The 20,761-nt window shown below is 42.6% G+C and overlaps 1 protein-coding gene across 1 annotated transcript in view; it reads right to left on the bottom strand.

Moving 5' to 3' along the window:
* ANTXRL (ANTXR like) overlaps positions 1 to 20,761 on the bottom strand; it is a 55,006-nt gene that overhangs the window by 30,021 nt on the left and 4,224 nt on the right. Inside the window, exons 2-12 of the mRNA XM_082764579.1 lie at positions 12,645 to 12,716; positions 12,422 to 12,493; positions 11,217 to 11,298; positions 11,080 to 11,113; positions 9,009 to 9,088; positions 8,834 to 8,902; positions 8,552 to 8,632; positions 8,390 to 8,450; positions 3,841 to 3,939; positions 2,480 to 2,549; positions 957 to 1,035 (exon numbers count right to left, since the gene is read on the bottom strand). Of these exons, the coding sequence (XP_082620705.1) occupies positions 957 to 1,035; positions 2,480 to 2,549; positions 3,841 to 3,939; positions 8,390 to 8,450; positions 8,552 to 8,632; positions 8,834 to 8,902; positions 9,009 to 9,088; positions 11,080 to 11,113; positions 11,217 to 11,298; positions 12,422 to 12,493; positions 12,645 to 12,716 (799 nt within the window). The remainder of the gene's footprint in view (positions 1 to 956; positions 1,036 to 2,479; positions 2,550 to 3,840; positions 3,940 to 8,389; positions 8,451 to 8,551; positions 8,633 to 8,833; positions 8,903 to 9,008; positions 9,089 to 11,079; positions 11,114 to 11,216; positions 11,299 to 12,421; positions 12,494 to 12,644; positions 12,717 to 20,761) is intronic.

The following is a 20,761-nucleotide window of genomic DNA, read 5'->3' as shown; positions in this document are numbered from 1 at the left end:
AATACCAGGTACTTTGGCAAACTTTTAGTCTGCAAGCACAAGGCCCAATCTCTAGAGTAAACTGTTGTTAGCTTGCACTAGCTATTGTTGTTGTTTATTTCTACTCCATAGCAAGGAAGAAAACCATTTATCTACTTGTAGTCAGCTTTTTTTAAAATTCTAAAATCAGATTTTGCTGAATGATCACTTCTAGCTGCTGGTCCCTTACCCTCCCCCAGGGAAAAATGGTCTTCCTGACATCAGCCAGGATATGTGTAGCAAAGCCATTGCTGTCCCACAGCAGGACATGCTCCTTTAGCTGGGCAGCAGCCTTGTATCAGGAAGCTCAGCACAGGATGTGAGGCTGGTATCTTTCTGCTCATCCCCCATGATATCAAGAGAAAAGCAGCTACCTCCTGTTGTTAAAAGTGCAAACAAACAAACAAACAAACAAAAAAAGCCTTGGCAAGTCCTGAACTAGAGGTAAATTATGGAGGTCTAATAACAAATGCAGTGAACTCCAACCACAAAATAAAACATGAAAGTTTAGAGGATCTTCCATGCTGTGGCCCTTCTCCATCAAAGTTCCAAATGCTGTACATTTTACCTCAGACCCCACAGGTGATCCCAATGCTCAATAGCATATTGCTTCTTGATGCTCTTTCTTCCATTTTCATGGATTCCCTTCTAGCCAGATCCTATCTATAAGGACATTTCTCTCCTGGGATAGGAAGAGGCCTGGAGACTTTTGTTGTAATTGTTTACTCCATAAGTATACCACAATCTAGCCATCAGCAATTATGATTAAGCCTTAACTAGCCTGGTTATTTTTCAAGGAACTGCTGGGATTCACTCAACAACTGTGATGCTGAAGCTGACTGAGCATGAGCTCCCTGCAAGGAGGCTTTGCCTGAAGAGCCACTGCCTCTTTCCTAGGTCTCATGGTTTCTCTGTCAAGCCCCATTGCAATTACTTACACACTGTGTGCTGGTGATGCTGACAGAGCTGGAGATGAACGTTAGCCCGTTGTTCATGCTGACTTGCAGGAAAACCACCCTAAAGCACAAACAGATACACTTATTTTTAGTGTCATCTTTATACTCATTGTTCCCTTTATTCCGGCTGTGTTTTAGCCATTGGCTGATGAACATGCATGGATAACATGCCCTGCTGAGTCAAGGCATTATTGTGGCTTCAGGTGCTCACCTACCTCTGTCTCTCTGCTTGCCCAGGAGCCATCCTTTTTATGTTGGTTTAATTGAGTTGGGACATATGCTCTTTATTTAAAAGTCTCCATCCCACCTGGGGCAAAGGGCACTAGGACAGTGAATTGTAGCAGTCTCAGACATTTGCAATACTACCCTAGATAGCACAGGAAACCTCCAGACTTTGCTTTTATTTTAAATCTTTCCGGAGCTTAAAGAGACAGTATTTTTTTTCTTTTTCAAAGCTTGTCTAAGTCAAGTCAGAGTACCTGCACAAGGTAAGGGGAAAAATTACTGAAACAACAGTGAAATTGAAACAGAATCTGGCCCTAGACATTCTCCAATATCAGAGAAAGGGTCTGAGGAGAAAAAAAATGTTTCCCCCACTACCCAAAAATAGGGAAGGGGAGGGAGACCCCAGTACAGTATTTAAGGACCCAGAAGATCACCAAGGAAAAAGCTACAGCCTTGTGCCATGTCTCCCTGAAGTCTGCAAGATCACAATGGCTGAACAGTACCAACACTAACCAAAGCAGAACAGGGGCAAAACATGGAAAGCAACGTAAACATCAGCAAAAGAATTCAGGTCAAGTATCTCTTTTCAATCAAAATGAAAAGTTTGCTTGGAACTCAGTTAACTTTTGGCCTGGAAAAAAATGGAACAGGAACTGAGGAGAAATTACACAGGCATCCTCAAAAATCCTCCCCCACCAGCATCTGAAACCCTCCCTCCCCACTCTTCTTATTAACTCTAGCTTTCTCCAAGTCATCTCATGGCCAATAGTCTCCCAGCTGCACTGGGTTCATGGGGGGAGACTTCCAAGATGTCTTATTAGACTGTCCCTCCCAGGCAGAGCCCTCAAGTTCTGGAGATGCAGTACAGAACAGCTGCAGCTAGCTGGACTGCAGCTTCTTGGGCAGGCTGCGGTGGGAAGGTCAATCCTAACACCCACCAGCATCCACAGAAACAGAGTAAGGACTGACACCAACGATTATGGTGACTTAGTGCAGCTGTATCTCCAGAGACTGTGTATGACATGGGTCCAATGATGTCAAAAGGTTTGTGGCACAGCTGTTGTGGGAGTTTTTATCACCAGCCCTATTCTTCATTGAATAGAACTGCGCTGGCTCATGCTAGGAGGGTATTTGGTATGCACAAGATTGCCCTAATCCCATTACAAAAATTAATCTTCTTAGCTTGGCACTTTGGGTAAAATTATGAGCCCTTGGCTCAGTAATGACATCTCCATCCAAAGTCCCCTCTCTCCTGACACCTACTGGAAAGCAATACTTACTGTCCAGCATCTTCTATTACTGGAGCAGGGCAAAGCAGATAAGTATCGTGAACAAGGGTTGGCTTTTCATCTGAAAAGGAATTAATACAACTGTCAGAAATGAGAAAAACCTCAAGCAACAACAGCTATTAGAGCTGTTCTTTCCTGTTTCTCCCATCCCAAGCACACCTGAAGACACAGCTCATTTTCATGGCCTTATCCTGCCAAAGCAGGTAAATTAGTGATGTGTTTTAGGGCCAGCCTGATGGCGGAAAAAAGCACAGCCGACATAGATCAGTGTCTTATCATATCAGCTGCTGCAGACCTAACCCAAGGAAAACACAGCATAGAGGCCATATAGAATTAGGGCAGTTTTTCTCCTTTGTACTTCTAGGTCAGCCCTAGCACTTGCAGTGTGAAATCCAGTCAAGGTACAGTGGGTTAGGGACAAGCAAGACAGCCAGGAGTCTGGCTACCTGGTAAGCCACAAGAAGCAAATCCCCAGCAAAGGGCATCTGTAAATGTGATGGGAGTGAGACCACCAGAGTTTATTTAACACAGCCTCTATGTAGGCAGCAAGGATGGGAAATGAAGGAGCGATTCATGTATACCCTCTCTAAGCGAATTCACTGCTAGGGAAGGCACCAGTCTGGCCGCAATAGAGTATGAAAGCCCCTACTGTGCTCAGCCAACAAGGGCAGCATATAGAGAGAAGGAGCCAAGCTCCCCTCCCCATGCCATGCTTCACCCTGCCAGACACACACTGCTTCTCACAAAGAAGAGAGGACTGCTGAGAAAATGGACACTCGATCTTTTTTGGCCATTCAGTCCTTTTCCTGGCTGCTGAGAAACCAAACAAAAGACCCCGTTGAGCACAGCAATTACAGGGAGTTTCCACGTTACATATTCTCTGCGATAAGACCGGTAACTTGTGTCAAAGAGGAAAGGAGCAGGGCTGAAGGGCCCTGCTTTATGGTAAGCATCTTCTGAGTCAGTGAACAAATAGCTTGAACACGCCACCAGGGTATCAAGATAGCATTATTTATTTTTTCTGGAGATGATCCATGGAATAGGAGCAATTTTATTTCCTTCCTGTTAAAGCCCAATAGCCAGCCCTTGATGGCTGTATGTATTACCCACGTGAATCGTTACAGCGAGCCTGGAATTCACTGTGCAGCAGTATCTTCTGTATAAGCCCTCACAACACAATGCCCACAGGTTGTAAGACTGAAAAAGGATGAATTTCAAGCTGCTAGATGCATATCCCCACCCATCTCCCTGACAACCACTGCAAGGGCTCCCCTAATATAGATGGGAGACAGGCTGCATCCCATGGGATGACAGCCAGTGGGGAACTGGAACCCCGCAGCCTGAAGACTTACTGATAGTAAGGCTGTCGTTGAGCTTGAAGCTGCAGAGTACCTGGTCGATATTTCTTGCATGATAAAAGCCATTGCCTCTTACCACAACTTGAAAGGATTCTGTAAGTAAAAGTACAAAAGAATTATGAGAAATAGCCCAAATACAGCATTCCCTTCGAGAGTGGTCTGAAGTACGTGACAACAGCTGTTCTCCGCCCTGTGTCTGAATCCAAGCATTCACATTGACAATCAGTACTTGGCAGCAATAGCCAAGAGTATTATAGTGACATTGGTGCTTTGCAGAGCAGCATTCACCTCGAAGGTGCTCCCACAAGCATCCCACAGACCTCCAGTGCCTCAAAAACACTGCAAGCCTGACTTGGCTGATGGTATCTCATGGTTCCTCCACAGCTTTGGGGGCAGATACCTTCTGTAATCACAAGCACCAGGCTTTCCTCTTTTCTTCCCAGCAGATCACGCTCTGGTCTCAAGCAACAACAGCTGCTCTGTTCAGTAAGACATGGACAAACAGGACTGCCCTCCTCACCCCGCCATGAAACAGGGGGAAAGGCTTTGTATCTGGCACAAGCCCTGGTGAAAGTCTTTCAGTCTGTACAAGAACTGAACCTGTGTATAGCCCCACTAGCATCTGCTGCATGTTTTACTTCTCCATAGCAAGGTTTTAGAACTATTATTAGTTCTATTATTTGTATTTATTACTAAATATTAGTAACAACCTCCATGGGTAACACTTCTTCCCAGAGCTCTGACAATACCTGAACACCCATCTAAAAATTATTTTTGTCTCTTGATTTTATAGAAAAGCAGCTTGATGAAATATAATTGCAGTTAGATCCTCCCCCCATACTAAATCTTAAAAGGGAGCAACCACAAAGATTTCACTGAGAAGTATTTCAGTGGTTTTAAAAAGATAAAAAAAAAAAAAAAAAAGACTTTAAAAACAAAAAGGTAAAAAAAAAACTACATCTAGAGGTCTAGTCTTGTCAGGACAGGTTACCCCTCCTGCCCTTCTTTTCCCCATCACTGCCGTTCTGCACAGTCACTTGTGAGAACTGACTTTGGAATAACCTGCCCATCAACACAAGCTGACAATTGAGTTTCAATCCCAGACTTGCAGGGAAACGCAGACAGCTGGTACAGGATTTGGTTATTGCTGTTGAGAAGTCTGCCCCTTCAAACGCTCCTGAGCATTAACATGTTCTGGGTGATGGTCTGTTGAAATGGCTAATTCCATTTAATTTTGCGCCCTGGCTCTGGCTGCGTCCTTTTCTTCCTTAGTTACTGTCAGCTCGTAGATTGCAGCTTTTGACAAGACAGCGAAGGGAAAAAGGTCAGCACTGAAATAACCGGGCAGCGCTGGCAGCGAGATGGTAGGTTGGAGCTGGTGTGCGCTGGCTGCGCTGTCGGCTTCGCTTCTGTGACTCTGATGAGAAGCTGACGGCTTGCATCCACACCTGGGAGTTGATGTGGCCAGTAGGATGCCACATCCAACAAAACCTTTCAATCACATCCATGTACCGTAAGCATAATCAAAGCAACGATGCTGTCAAACAGGATATGAGGCACCTCCACTGCGGCACTGATAGCCTGTTTACAGGCTGCACGTCTTGGTCACTTTAAATCAGAGGGAAGAAAAAGGACCCAACTCCTTTTCTCCACAGCGGGGATGACAAATTTGCAGGGTCAAAAAGCATTAAGCATCAGATAGCTGTCATAACGCAACTAGATCAATTTGTAAACGGACTCACTGGATAGCTTTGTCACAGAGAGCCAGAGCCCCAATAGGAATTGTCATAATTCAGCTTCAACCACATGGAAATCGTTTCATCAGCAATTTACTAAACCTCTGGCAAATCAAAAATGAAGCTGAGAACACCAGTAATCAGCACTGTAGTAATTATGAGCTGCAAGAATCATTGTGAGCTGCAAGAATAATTGTGAGGAGTAGGTCAGTCTGCTCTAATCCCCAGTACAGACTGGCTTCCACTGAGCAACACAAAGCCTGTCTGCTTCCATACCAGATTCTAGAAATAAGTACTAATATTGAATAAAATCGAGACTGATTCTCCCCTCCTTACTCAGATAACATGCACACAAGAAATGCACGGATAGATCCACATTTCAAGGCTAAAAACAAGCAAGTTGTTTTGCTGGAGAATGTCACAATATATGTCACTTCCAAAAAATTAAGTATTTTTTGATCAAAATTTTGAAATGCAGATTTTAATTATACATATTTTTTTTAAAATAAAATTCCTGACTAAAAGAACGGGGACAAACCTTATATTTCTACAAAATGTTGTGTTCCAATTTTCAGCCAGCTCTAAATGCACAGTCTACATATTTTCCTATAGGATTTAATGACCATGTGACCTTATTTCTTACCTATAATATATTACCAATAAACTACATTAGTGATTACCTAAATTTAATGTGTTTTCAAATTTTTAGATTACTTCAGATACCTCAGGACTTGTCTGTGTTGAAGTTTGAATAATGAACATTAAAAAGTCACATTACATATAGAAAATAATTATTATCTGACTCTCCAGTGAACTGAACTCAGGATCTGGATTCATACTACCATGAAAAAAGTTGTTCAATCTAAGGGGATCCCTTCCAGGAGACAATGGTGCTCACAGCTATAAAGACGAACCTCTGGCTCTGCTGAAGGAAATGGGATTACTCAAAACAATAAAGCCAAGCACAAGTATTTGCAGCCACGTGCTGTAGAACTCTTGCTGTTGATTCCAGGTATGGCTTGCAGGACTGAGCCCATAGTAAAAACTATTACAATCCCAATTCTTGGTGTTAAAGACCATTTAACCCACGTGTTGACAGCTTGCACCACTTAGAGCTGCCCTTGCTGCTTCCTCCTATTTTCGAGCTCTCTGCTGCTATAAGCAAACCTTCAGGCACCTGAGATCCACATCTTCATGCCCTGGTGATTCAGTAACATGCTTTGCCCTGAGCCCACCTTTGCTGAATGACTTCATCAGCGGGGACAGAACAAAACCCAGATTTTAAGCATCCTGCTGAGTTAACAGAATACAAAAAAAATTGAGTTCAGTCAAGAATTGAGCTGATACGTTTTTCAAAACAGTTTCGCTCTTTTTGCTGGAAGATGTCGTTTCCAAAAATCATGTAATCAGAGAACAGTTTGGGTTGAAAAAGACCTTAAAGATCATCTAATTCCAAACCCCTGCCATGGGCAGGGACACCAAAGGCAAACTTTTCCTGAAAAGGCAAGCACTTAAGAACTTTTGCAAAATATTTTCAAATTGAAAATTTGAAAAAATTGTTTTCAAATTCTATGTTTTGATATGCTTAACATTATGCCAAATCACTACTGGAGCTGTCACACTTTCATCTGGCTAAAAGCAATTTTTGATAAGCAAGAAAACTTGCAATAAGTTGTTATGCAAAAATATGCCCGTTGTACAGCAAGAAAAAAAATGTTTTGCTATGAAATAAAAAAGCTTTTAAGTTGTTTTGATTAGTTCTACAGAGTCTGCAAAGAATATTTTTAAAAGCAAAATTATTCCTTTTTGAAATTTTCCACAGATTTTTACGACAAACGTCTGTTCCACACTTACATGTTTAAAAATAGTGCAAAAGATACAAGGATATTTGTTCTAAATTTAAATACTACGGGCAAGATCATACTGCGATTGACATGTGGAAGTGAGTGAACAATTTCTCTTTTGTGCTATTTAATAGATTTATCCTGAACCTCTTATTTTATATCCTGCATTTGTATGCACTCTTTTTTTCAGTGGATGAGGAAGTGAACACAAGACATGAACATCAGATCTAAACAACCATGCCATAAACTATACTGTCCAGCAAACTTAAGATGTCACTCTCTCTCTGCTGCAATAGTTTCTTAAGTAGGCAAAAAAAAGAGCAAGCTGCTAATGTAAACAGAACAAATACAAGTTAAATATACCAGACAGAAAAGGCACGAAATTATCAGCAGCTCCTCTTGGGATTCTTCACATTTGCCTGTACCCTAATAGTTCTTTCACTGCAAGTAAGTAAAACACTAATACTTTAGAGAATGTCAGGTATCTCGACCTATGCAGTTAGCTAATTACATCTGGTTCAGTAAGCCTGAAGTTTCTGTGACTGTTCTGCAAAATCTTGTTCTAACTGCTGACAAGCCCTAGCAGCTCTGCGGAACGCAATCTTTCCAGAAATTTGTGAGATGTTGCGTTAGGCATTAAGATAGCCTCTGGCAGTCTGGCTTTATATCACTTTTGTCTCCTCCTTCTGTTGGATGTTTTAAAGAGCAGTATCTCCAAATTTCCCAGTACTCTCTCAGAGAGTTCTTCAAGCCAGCATTCAGAGGCTACCTGCGTATTGACAACAGCAATTTCTCACACTCAGAAGGGATGCACAAGGCTTCAGCTGCAGCCCCAAGGGATCTCTCTAACACATCCACAGGCTTCATCTCTGAATATATCAGAGATCTACTATATCAGGTAGTTATTGATATTCCATCAGTGTCATTGGTTTGCCTTACCACATCATTCTTGCGGACGCTTACCTCCTGCACAAACACTGGATGGCTCAGCTGCTAGGATCTCAATGCAAGATTTCTTGAGAATCTGTAAGATTTAGATAAATGCATTTTTGGTGATCTTTTTATCTATGCTTTATTAACACAGGAATGAATACCTTTTTTTAGGTTTCAGAATAGCCAACTTACTGAATCAATGGTTCCTCTAAGGGCATAAAAGCCTCCCGTAACTGGAAAAACATGATCGATGCTGTCAGCAATTGTTGACAGCTGCAAAGAAAGACAATCATAAATCATGAGGAAAATAAAATCACAGTGAATAGAACTGGGCTCCTTCATACTTGCTAAAAGACATCATACTGACACGAAATGATTTATGCCTCAAGTAATTAAATAAATGCCTTCAACTGATGCTGTTATATCTGCACTAGTGTAACAAAAACAAAACAAGAAGCAAGCAAGCAAGATTACCTGAGTTTCATTGAAGTCTTTCACTCCAACACAATAAACAATAGCTCCAAAGCTTCTGGCTCTGTTGGCCTACATGAGAAAAAGAGACAGTAAGTGCAAAGCCATGTAATCAGTAGAGCCAAAACAGTAAATGCCTACACATGAGCTAGTTTAGGTAAACATGAAGGTGACTTACTTCTTGTTCTGCATAATAAAACTGAACATCTTGCAACTCTCCATCCGTCAGAGCAATAATCACACTAGCAGTCCGAACTCCTACATGGACAACAGTGAACAGTTAGAGCACATACAGATGACACAAGATTGAACAATGAAAGTAAGAGAAGTGACGCATGTCTCGTTGCTGACAAAAATACAAAACCACAAGGCCAGACTCTCAGCCTGATCTGTATGGACTTGATTGGAGATGCACTGATCTACCCCAGCTGAAGGTCAGATGCATGGCAACATGCAACAAGCAGGAACCCATGCACCTTCATCACACACAAGCAGCACTTAAGGGGGAGTAATGCTCTGGCAAAGTCCATGCACAAACTTTGTCCTGTGTAAAACACAGTATCTGGCCAAGGCTATATCTAGACCCTTCATGTGGGGAAATGGCAAAATGGAAAATACTTCTCTACATGAGCATTGTCCAGAGACTGCTGATATGAGACCTCTGCAAGAGGAGCTTTCCTACCACCCTACCTTTCCCTCCATCAGGTTTTAAAGCAGCAACCCCACTGAACACAGCATGAAAAGGTGCTGCCATAGGAGGGTCAGTCCTATACTTCTCATGCAAGGAAGAGTGTTGGTGAAGTTCATAGGAATTCTGAGAGCAAAAAAAAATGCAAGACCAGATCCACTGGAGAAAATACATGTCTTGTGCTAAGCCATTTCATGTCCCAACTATTCTTATATGAAAAGAATGCACAGACTTTGGATAGCTATGTATGTAACGTGGTACAGAATACAATATGACCTGGAAAAATGCAAGATATTAAAAATTTAATCCCAAATAATATGCAAACTATGGTTCAACACACCATTCTGCTTCAATAATTCTCACTAATGTGTGCACACATTACTTTCAGGGAAGTATTTATTATTTTATCAGAATAATCTGGTACAGTTTCAAGTGTCTTTCCTGATATTGTCTGAAACTAAAGACTGATTAGCTTTGACAGGTTTCTTATGCCATGCAGTCCTTCCCATGTCATGTCAACACAGACATAAAACCTTAAAAATGACCTGCAACTTTGGAGGGGAAAAAAAGCTTGGATTCCCATATTCATCATTTTTTTTGGCTGAGGATGCTTGAAAGAGGCCATAAAGAATCTAAACTTTGTTTTCTTCTGAATTTTTGTTTCTTTCCCAATACTTTATTTTATAAATCCAGATGTCATCTACTCCTTTTTCCTTCCTAACCAACTTAGCTAGGAACTAAGCAACTACTCTCTGTCTTTTAGGAAGAGGTAAAACAGTTCTCTTTAGCTCATCAAAACTCTTGATTTGCCTGGTAGAAGCAAGTGAGAAGCCATACAAAAGAGTTGCTGCTCAAGTCTCCACATGCACACCCTATTTTATTATAAGGCATTGACACTTAAGAATCTTACAAAAAGGCCATCTATCTACAACTGGAAAAAAACTAATTTCAGGGTGCAAACTAGGCAGAAAGTGCTCAGTTCAACTTCTTAGGCCTGTTTTTTTCTTTTTTCTCCCCTCTCCCACAGAAAAAAAAAAAAAAAAAAAAAAAAAAAAAACACACACAAATACATTTCCCTCTCCAAATTTAGCAAAAAATTGCATAACAAACTCAGATTCTAATCCTAACTTTTTCACACTGATGGAAAAAATCTCCAGCTGATCACACTCGTACCTATGCTAACAAGAAGGAGAACCTGGGGGCACGAAGCAGACAGGGCTGAATTCATCAGGGCAGGGAGATTCATCAGGACAGAGCAGGGCAGGGCAGGGTGAAGGTGTTCCTGTCCCCTAGATGCAGTACGGGCAGCTCCGGCTGCAATGTTCTGGTCTGTATTCTGCACTGGGTCAGATCTGGGATTATAATGGTCTCCTCTGGTCTTAATAAACCATGAATCATGCATCTGAAAGTAGGGCTGTAGTCAAAATGGAATGCAATGATTGTGTAACACCAGTCCCTTCTCCAACACTTCTTTCAGCGGGTTTACTGCAGGTCACATAAAGAACACCATCACCCCTGTCTTTTCCATGCAGATATGTAACAATTGATAAGCAATGCCTACCTCCATAGGTTTCATGGTAAATCTGCTCATTTGCCTGCAACAAATTTTAGAACATTATTAGCTCTTGAGTGCAGAAGAAGAAAGGAGATCAAAGTTTGCATATATAAATCAAAGAAAGGAGGTGTTGTGGTGTGTACCCTTTTAAATCCTTCATGCATGAACGTGTCTCCTCCAGGCACTTCATACTGAAGAATTTCAAGACCTCGTCTTATGGCTTCCCTTTGGATTAAAAAAAAAAGAATTTTATTAAGAGGTCGTTTTCCCCTCCCCCCGTGAGATATTCCTGTAACCCAGCTAGATCACACATCCTGTCAATACATGGCACAAAGCACATACACACCAGCTAAAACACTTGTAAAACTAAGATTAACAAACAGTTGTGACATGAGCTGAGCACCCAGAGAAGCACAAAACCAGGCATATGATACAATACTGGGGTTAATACATTTTTAAGGGTGAAATGCTGACACTGCTCCCTCATTCTGCTATATTGTCAGCCAGGAAAAGACTGAATTAGAGCAAATGCCAGATATTGAACACTGACAAACTGCAGATGGAATGAGAATTTAAAAGCTTATGGCCCTGTCATGAAAATGGGATGACTAAAAGCTCATTATTCAATCAATCATCAGGACAGTTGGGATTAAGACTTTTCCATTATAAAGACAGAGGCCAGAAAACATGAAAATAGGATGGGAATGAGAATTTCCTGTCCCAGACGAGAGGCTCAAACTTCTTCATACAGTTTCCTGGTACAAGAGTGACTTGGACACCATCACTCCTGTTGCATAGCTTCCTACTCCGCAAACAAACACCTGGAAACCAAGAGGATCACTCAGGGAAATTAAAACTAGTTTTCCTGATTACTTAAAGATTCACAGCCACAAATACAGGGGAAACAGGAGTATGTGGGATTAAGGTAAAAATCAGGGGCTGGGATTAGGGATGTCCTTCATACCACATTCAACACTATTTTCCTATTTGAAAATAGAAAATTCCCCCTGGGAAAAGTAAAGAAGTTTGACCTCTGTCTAGACAACAGAGGCCTGAGGGCTTGATTGTGAAGAATTTTGCTCTGGCCTAAGACTCTCCTAAAAAGGCTGTGGCCTGGCTGCACAGTGGCAAAGCACCTCTTGCACAGGTGTTGTCCAAAGGCAGGGATGCAACAGCCTGGCAGATAACACTCCAGCACCATTGGTACAATCACTGCTGGCATCAAGCAGGTACCTGAGCTGATGCCACACTGAAGACTGACACAGAGCTCTGCGTCCTAGTTTTGGGGCCACTCATTGAGAGTGACTTGAGAGGAGGGGTGGAGGGATGAAAGCTGGGAAGTACTTGCCTGTTTTCTGTTAATTTCATGATTGTAGTGCCTCGTGAAGAAAAAACGATGAAAGACATGCGCAGCATTGGACTGAAACAGAAGAACAAGCCAGATCCACGTCTCATACACATTACTTCAGCAGATTTTCATTTCATAAGGAGTGAATGAGAGATAATGCATGAACATGTGTATGTGTACATATACGTAATCAATTTTAAAATACCATCTAAGAAAGCTTTACCTTATGAACTTCTCAGCCAGGCTTTCCACAAAAGAGTAAATCTCTGTCCAATGATTTCTGACACTTCCAGATCTGTATACAAAACATAATGGATTACCTTCATCGTATTTCACAGTGAAATTCCTTGTAGCACTCTGAATTTTAAGATTGTGATAGTCTGGAGGTGGCTAGAGACACAACCTGGACAGAGGTCCACAGAGATGGGGCAGCTAGCTCTGGTGAGGCTTCTACAGCAGTTGTGCTGGAAGTGGTAACAGAACAATTATTACAAAACCCACTGACCTAAACACAAGTAGAAATATTTTTTTTAAATATTTGTTACATAAAATATTTATAAAATGAATTGAACTAGAAGAAAATATTTGACATTGCTAAATTATCTGCTAACAGACTATTTACTTTCCTAGAGCACAGCTCTGCTCTTGCAGCCACACAGAAAGTCCGGACTGGTCTTTGACCCTCCCAGAACGCGTGGGAGAATGTTTCCATGAATTACTGTTTGTTTCAAAAGAAAAAGCTTTTGAAGTAATTCAGAGGGGGAAAGGCAGTACTAATAGCTAACACACAGCACTAGCGTTCTGCAGAGTCGATCCCTGCCTGCTACAGACTTCCTGTGAAAACTTGGGCAATAAGTTATATGCACAAACTTAGGGGTTTTTGCTCCCATTCCTGATCCATAAACTGCATTACTCACACTCCATGGCTTTTCTCAGTTTGGTCTTACATTCTCAGCAACCCTAGCAGTCTTGTGGGACTCAGACCACAGAGCCCTGCGTGCAGCATATCTACAGTGCAGTTGATTTGCACTGTATGGATCTACGGCATACACTTCCAAGCCACTTGAAAGGCTACAAAACATGAGAAGTCAATGGTGTGAAAAGCCCTCCCTAGGACTGTGGTGTTCATGAATGAATGGCTCATTCACTTGGCTTGCAAGGTGAACGCCTGCATCAAGTGTCTTGGGCACAAGTAGAGAGATGAATAGTGCAGCAGCATGTCCTGAAGGATCACAGAGGTTTAGACGCAAGAACTAAAATACTTATGAAACGTAACTACTGAAGTAAGAAACAAATTTTTGCCTTAGGTTTCCTTTTACACAGCAAATGTCTAATGACAGTTAGTGTGTTAGAAAAGGGAAATAAAATTGCAGTTCTGCTATGGGTTTTCAAAGCAATCCTATATCCACCCCTATACACCAGGTACACCCCTATACACCAGCAAAGAGAAGTCCATGCGTGTAGTGCAATATGGCACTGCATGCCTTGCAGCAGTGCTAGTGGGATGAAGGAGAGCAAAGAAAGGGACAAAAACCATCAAGGGACCACTGAAGTATTTAAACTTGAATGAGCCTGCCTGTGTGCTTTGATGCTACTTTTCTGGAGAACTGGTGACTCATTCACAGAATAAACTGGTTATCAAAGAATGAAGAAATTAAATTGCCAGACAGCAAGGGAGGGCAACAAAGCACCAGAAACTGATCAAACCAAGGACTACTCAGTCTCCAATTTGTGTGTCAGTCAATGGATGAGCCAAATTCACATATTTGTGAACAGTGCCAAGAAAAGGTGATGGCATTACTAGCAAACAAGCCATTTTCTTATCATAAAAAAAAGTACATACTTCACATAGTCATGGATTAAGGAGTGCTTTTTCAAAAGGGATCTGAAGCAGTCCAACACCTACATGTATAATTCTCTAGGATTCTTCTGGAAGTCCCAGACTAAGCCTCTAAGTTAGCTGAACTCAGATTTACCTTGAACCTAAGCAAGGTTCAGGATATCAAGATCTATGAATTTAGAGCTCCCAACTTTTATTTTTAAGTTACCCTCCCACCCCACCCAGAGATGACACTTCATTTTCTCTCTGAGCTTGCTATCCTATTTCAGTTCCACTCTTGCAGTTTCCAACAGGGTTACTTCTTTATACAGAATACTGGCTTCCTACTCAGAAAACACGGATCTATTTTGAATGAGGTATCAAATTTCTACTGCCAGCTGCAGAGGTAATGATGCAATCCAAAAAAGAAAGTAGCAACTAATTCTCTTCATAATGGCAACAAATCATCATCATTTCCAGTACCTTCTTAGAACTCTGAATTGCTTTTTCTTTTTTTCTTTCTTTCTCCTCTTACATACCTAATTTTTAGGCGAAGAACAGCTTGATAAAAAAACAACAGACACTGAAAATTTAAGAAAGTTGTATATCATTAATCGTGGAAAAACACAAACACGGTACAAATGCACAGATAGCCTTAATACTATGCACTTCCTATGCACTCAGATAACCTTAAATATAACAAAACATCCCATCTTTGAAAGCACGAGTGGTGTTAAGAGTAACAAGAAGTGGCTGTAATAAATCTATAGGTACCTACCCCTGAAAAGCTAAGGATGCCTCTGTCATGCACTAGTCCTTGCAGGAAGCATACTGTCACAGAGCTACAACCCTGCTGAGCAGAGGCACTTCAGGGCAGCAGGGGGTTTCCTCCTCCACTGGGAGGAATTCTGCACCCACACATGGCTTATTTCTTGACTGTCAGCTGGGAAATGTCAAAGCCAGACAGAAGCTCTAGCAAGAAAAGTTTTACTGTTTCCAAATCTTATATGAAGAGGGCCAGGGAAGTGGTCAGCACTTAACTACTTCCTCCATCACACTCCTTCAAGCTCAGGTGTTGTCCTGTTGACACTGATGCTCAAACACAACCAATGCTGGTAATGTCAAAGCCCTCAAGAACCAGAGGTGGCCTGGCTTACAAAAGGACATGATTTCCCCTCCCTGCCCCTCCAATTCCTCTCTAAATTGGCCACTTTAGTGATAGAATAATGAAAATTTCCAACAACAAAATGCAATTTTACTGTATATAGCTTTGCTAAGCTATATACTAAGCTGCCCGCTACTGTCAAATAGTACTCCCAACACTGACAGAAACAGAAGTAGCCCAGCATTAGGGAAAATACCGAGACATTTCACTGCTTTCTGCATCTTAGCTTTAATACCACAAAAACCTTTTTGCTGGCAGCACAAACTAACATGCTGTGCTGCGTGGCTGGATGGAACTAGGAAGTTTCTGCCTTGCTTCTCCACGGCAAGTGGGAGGCTGTGACTTAAACCCCTCCAAGCATACTCTTAGCTCATTTCTGACAAAGGTCAATGCTTGAAAGACACCCATTTTCAACTCCACCGTTCCTGATCCTAGATTAAGTATGAGGTCTTTCATACTCTCTGCACCACAGATTATTCCTGGACATCTTCACAGCCTGACTTTTACAGCAGTTTTGGTGCCTTTACCATTTTAGTCCTATGATAAATGAGAGGAAAAAAAAAAAAAAAAAAGTAATTCCTGTTAACCAGCCTACTGGTTCTAATAGGAGCCTCAGACAAAGCTGGCATGTTGTCCCAAACTGCCATCATCAGTAACCAACCCCAAACAGATTCATTGCCTGGCCTGTTTGGCCACTCCCATAAGATTTCAGGGGAGCAGTGAAGACTTATGAATAATAAGGAAAGCATCAGCCAAACACAGATCAGCACGGTGTAGAAAGCACACCGGGTAGAAGACCCATGCTTGGCCACCCTCACCAGCAGGTTGGGGAAGCCATGTGGCAGCAATGCAGCCAGGTAACCCTACACGCCCTGCAGAGCATTCAGTCAGAGACCCCTGTGGGTAATGACCCACCGCTTACTGGTGGCTCATGCACCCTCCAGAGCCAGGCAGGAAGACAAGGCCTCAGTACTCAGAAGTTACACGATTCTCGTGGTGAAGGCAAACACAGAGCAACAGACAGCTCCTGCAGAGAGCCAGAATGCTGCAGAGAACAAACATATCAGGGGCTGCTTCTGCTGCTGGCTCGCTGGGCTGAGACTGGAGCAAATCCAGCAGAATTCCCCCTGGTCCATACCTAAGGAACTGGCATCAGAATTGGGCCCAACCAGAGCACAAAACCCACAGGAGTTGCTGGGAGCTTGCTCCCCAGTGCCCAAACTTAGTTCCCATTACACACGAGACAAAGAGAGGAGTCAGCAAACCACAACATAGGAAAGAATGCACTCCCTGCCTCATGGCCCGCGCTAAAGGAGCAGCTGCTGCTCCTGCTGCCGTTTTCCTGAATTTCACATTGCTACTGCTGGATGGGAGGGGAAAAAAAGAGGAGGCCGGTAAGTATTTCTGGGGGCGGAAGGAAGTGATGTGATCGCAGGCCTCGATTCTGCTCCTGCTTACTTTGGAGTGACTCCGTGCAACTTAGCGGAGCTCTGCATCAGTGTAAAAAACACAGTGAGCGGTGTCAGAGTCATGCCTGACCCTTGCTGATGGCACAGCACAACCTGGGCTGGAGTCAGCCCTTCCTGTCCTAGCAGCCCCCAGAGGCAGTGGAAACTGGAGGCAGAGAAGCCAAGCAGGACGACTTGGCACCCAGGCCATCACACTCCACCCTACTACTTTGGGGTCATGTCTGAGGTGCCTGTCCCAGGACATACGTGATCCACAGTTATAGCTAAACTCACTGCCAGGAGCCCACAGTGCTGCAATACACCTCAGACCTGCAGCTCTATAGTGAGAGTTAATACCCAGGCATTGTCCAAACAGCCCACGTTTATACTACCACACTCACAGAGCAGGCAGCAGGACTCAGAGCCTCAAGCAGGAGAGGGAAACCCCTTGAAAATGAGGAGCTGCCCCTTGTCCTACATTTCACACACACACAACATTTGCCTGTCTCTTACTAATTATCTGATGGCAGCTATTTCAGAGATCCCAGAGGGAAAAAAAAAAAAAAGAAAAAAGAAAAAAGAAAAAAAAAACACAAACCACAAACCTGTTATTACTGATTCTGGGTTCAGTTTGAGTGTGGTGTCAGGGGAATAAAACAGCTATCAAGTTTGCTGGTCCCTATAAGTATCCCCTTGAGCTAATGGTGGCCTTCAATACAGCCCTTTGCTCAGAAATAAGGCAGTTTGTTGTTATTTGGAGAGAGCTCTTTGTGGCCACAACCACATTGCAGACAGCAGGAGAATTCTTGCACATGGCTAATAATGGCTCTGCAATAAAAGCAAACCCTGGGGCATCTAGTTTGTTGTGGCTTCAGACATGCACGCGCATGTTCATCCATCCCTCGTCTCCCTTCTTGTGAGCCAGCAGAGCATTCAAAGTGACAAGGGCCCTCCTCTCTCAAACAATGCTTCTTGCAAGCATGGAAGGGACCTTCAGCGGGTGATTCATCCAGGCTAGGAAGAACTAGTTTATATTATCTGCTCCAAACGCAATTAGAAACACTGGCAGAAGTGGCCACTCCAAAGCGGTCCTCACTGCAAAGTACTTACAATATTAATGGACAAGACAGGGACTGGAGCGGAGAGGAGAAAGATATGGAAAAGCGGCTAGGAAGCAGATTTTTCTTAGTCCTAGGCCAGTGCACCAAACACAGGACTCAAAAGTACTTGAATCCAAAAGGTTTTTTTATGAACAAAACCGTTAATTTACAGATGGCTTTGTCTTATAAAACTACTGACAAGATCTGCAGCAACATCACTGACTTACATAAATCATCCCTCAAAACACCACCCATTGCTCTGGCTGTCTAATTCACAAATCCTGTCCTCCAGCATTACAGCTCTTGTGACACACCCAGCCACCTGAGAAGTACATTGCAAGGTAGAATTTGAAGGTCCTCTCGGACTGCATCCAACTACTTCAGACTTCCCAGGAAAGCTCCAGCACTGCTCTGAGCAGCACCAAACCTGGAGGACCTGGTCTTAGCATGCCAGTCCTGTAGAACAAAACACAGGGAGCAAAGCAGAGCCCTCAGTCCCAGTCAGGCTGCAGCACTTGTAACAAGGTGCAAGCAGTAACTGTGAGCAGGGAAGCAAGGCTCTGGCACTGTCAAGAACTCACAGGAGTCACTTCATTGTCTCCCTGTTTGAGATGAAAAGGTTTCGTGTTACCACACCTTGTAACAACTCAGACTGCATTGCATGTCAGCATTTGGCCTGCAAGCTTCATTACAAAAGTAATGAAATTCTCAATCACTGAGCTCAAGCAAACTGAAACCCTAAGTCAGGGGGAATCTTACAGTTTACTTCCTTGGCTCAAGCCCCAAATAAATCAGATGTAGTTACATGCCTAAATAGACTGCAAATGACAAGCTGCCATGGCTTTTTTTCCCCCGTTAACTGTACACATTTTATGTCAAATAACTGCTACCCATTAGCGTTGTCTTGGGTTTAACAAAGAAATTTTTCTTGGTGCAGGGGGAAGGGAATTCTTCCCTTCCAAAAGGCAAATCTGGCAGAATAATATCAGACAAAATGCAAACAAATAAAGCCTGGTTCCAATAACATAGGTATGTCTGAAGCTGAATAAAAATTTCCTTTGGAACATTCCATACAATTATACCTGGTTGTAAGGAAATCCCAACACTGGCTGCAACATAACCACAACAAAGGAAGATACAAAGGCAAAATACCAACAGGCTATGTTTTGAAAACAATAAAGAATATTGCTTACAGGCAGTTGGAGACTATGAGAGGTGTCATGTAGATGATGAGTTTACATTATAAAGGGGAAAAGAAGTCAGACAGAAAAGGAAAAGATACAGACACTAGACAACTATTTTTAAATATATATGGCAGTCAATGAAGTCTAAGGAACAAAACTGATACTTCTACTCTGACATTGAGTCCTCTCAATCTTGATATGCAGTTTATTACCTGCCTCAGGTCCCAAATCTTACAGTGAACTTAACTCTGGCTGCAACAGGCAGATATCCTTGCTCACCAAAATGGAGTTCAGCAGTGTTTGAAGTTAGAAGTGAAATACGAGATTTTTCAAAAGCAATGGGGTGAGGTGACAGAACACATGTTCAGGTACCTATCTCTGCCAGCACTCCAATTTCCGACCACAACATTGTTAGCTCCACTCCTCATGCCCTGCGTAGCACCCATGCACAGAACTGCATCAGTCCAAGATGCTGCAGAAAGGAGCTGTAGGAACTCCCTGGGCCAGCTCTGCCCCAACACTGGGGGACTGGGACCACGTGAATGCAGGGAGAAAGGCAGAGGGTTCCAGTGAGAGTCTAAAGCCAAAACTACTTGCTCTCACCAGTGCTTGTAATTCATGATTTTCATGAGTGCTAAATTCATTCAAAAAATTGGCAAGGAAATCGTGCATTCTTGGGAGAATAGGAGTAAAACGTGTTTACTGGACTCTTCTTTGTTTGCTTTAAATAAGACATATGGGGTGGGGAATAATCTGGAGATCATCAATGCACTATACTTGCCTTAAAGTGATTAAAAACATGGTCCAGAATAGCAGCTACTGAAATGCCTTTTGTTCTGATGGCCTTCTGGCTCGCCTAAAATTTGAGGAAGTATCAACTCATTTCCCACCCAACAATTCCCACAAAACAACTGTTTTTTTCAAGGTGAAGTGTCTGGGGGGGAACAACCAAGGGGGAAAAAAAAAAAAAAAAAAAGAGGAGACAGGGAAGTTAATTTCCCATCTAATCAGCAGAGATTGTGCTCTCCTGCACCAGTTCCCTACCCAGTGGTGCTGACCTCTGGAGAGTGGCTTAGCAAGGGTAAAGGAAGGCATCTGCAAAACGGATTACCAGGGAGAAGGCTCAACCAGCTACATTGTGCTGATGTCTTTAGCAAAGTTGCTGCTATAAGCACAGGAGAAGCAGAACTGATGTGAAAAGCAAGACTGTTGGGGGCCCAAGAGACAGGAATACTGTGAAGAGGGACTATCCACAAGTTCAGGGGGAAGATGAGAAAGGGTAGTTGGTCCAGCCCCCAAAAAAACAATTGCTGCTCTAAAAGAAAGTCAGCCAGGGCCTTCAGACATCTGCACATCCATGGTCTGCGCTGTGGAAAAATGAAACATTTTCTCAAGGAAGCACAGCTCCTTTTACCTCAAAATCCAAACAATTTTAGCAAACATCCCAGCAGGAAAAAAAATACTTTTTAGAATCTCACATTCTCCCTTGCTCCCCCCTCCCCCCCCCCAATTTTCCATCCTGTCCTACAGTCAAAAAATAACCAAAGATCTTTCTTTGTATTTGGTAAATACAGAAGCTCAGATCTGTCATATTAAGAATTGCCAAGAGCAAATATTTATGGCA

This window comes from Aythya marila (assembly GCF_965140915.1).
Source record: "Aythya marila genome assembly, chromosome: 7".
In the NCBI taxonomy this organism is placed as follows: domain Eukaryota; kingdom Metazoa; phylum Chordata; class Aves; order Anseriformes; family Anatidae; genus Aythya; species Aythya marila.
Note: the sequence above shows the minus strand (reverse complement) of the source record. Positions and strands in the feature narration are given on the sequence as shown.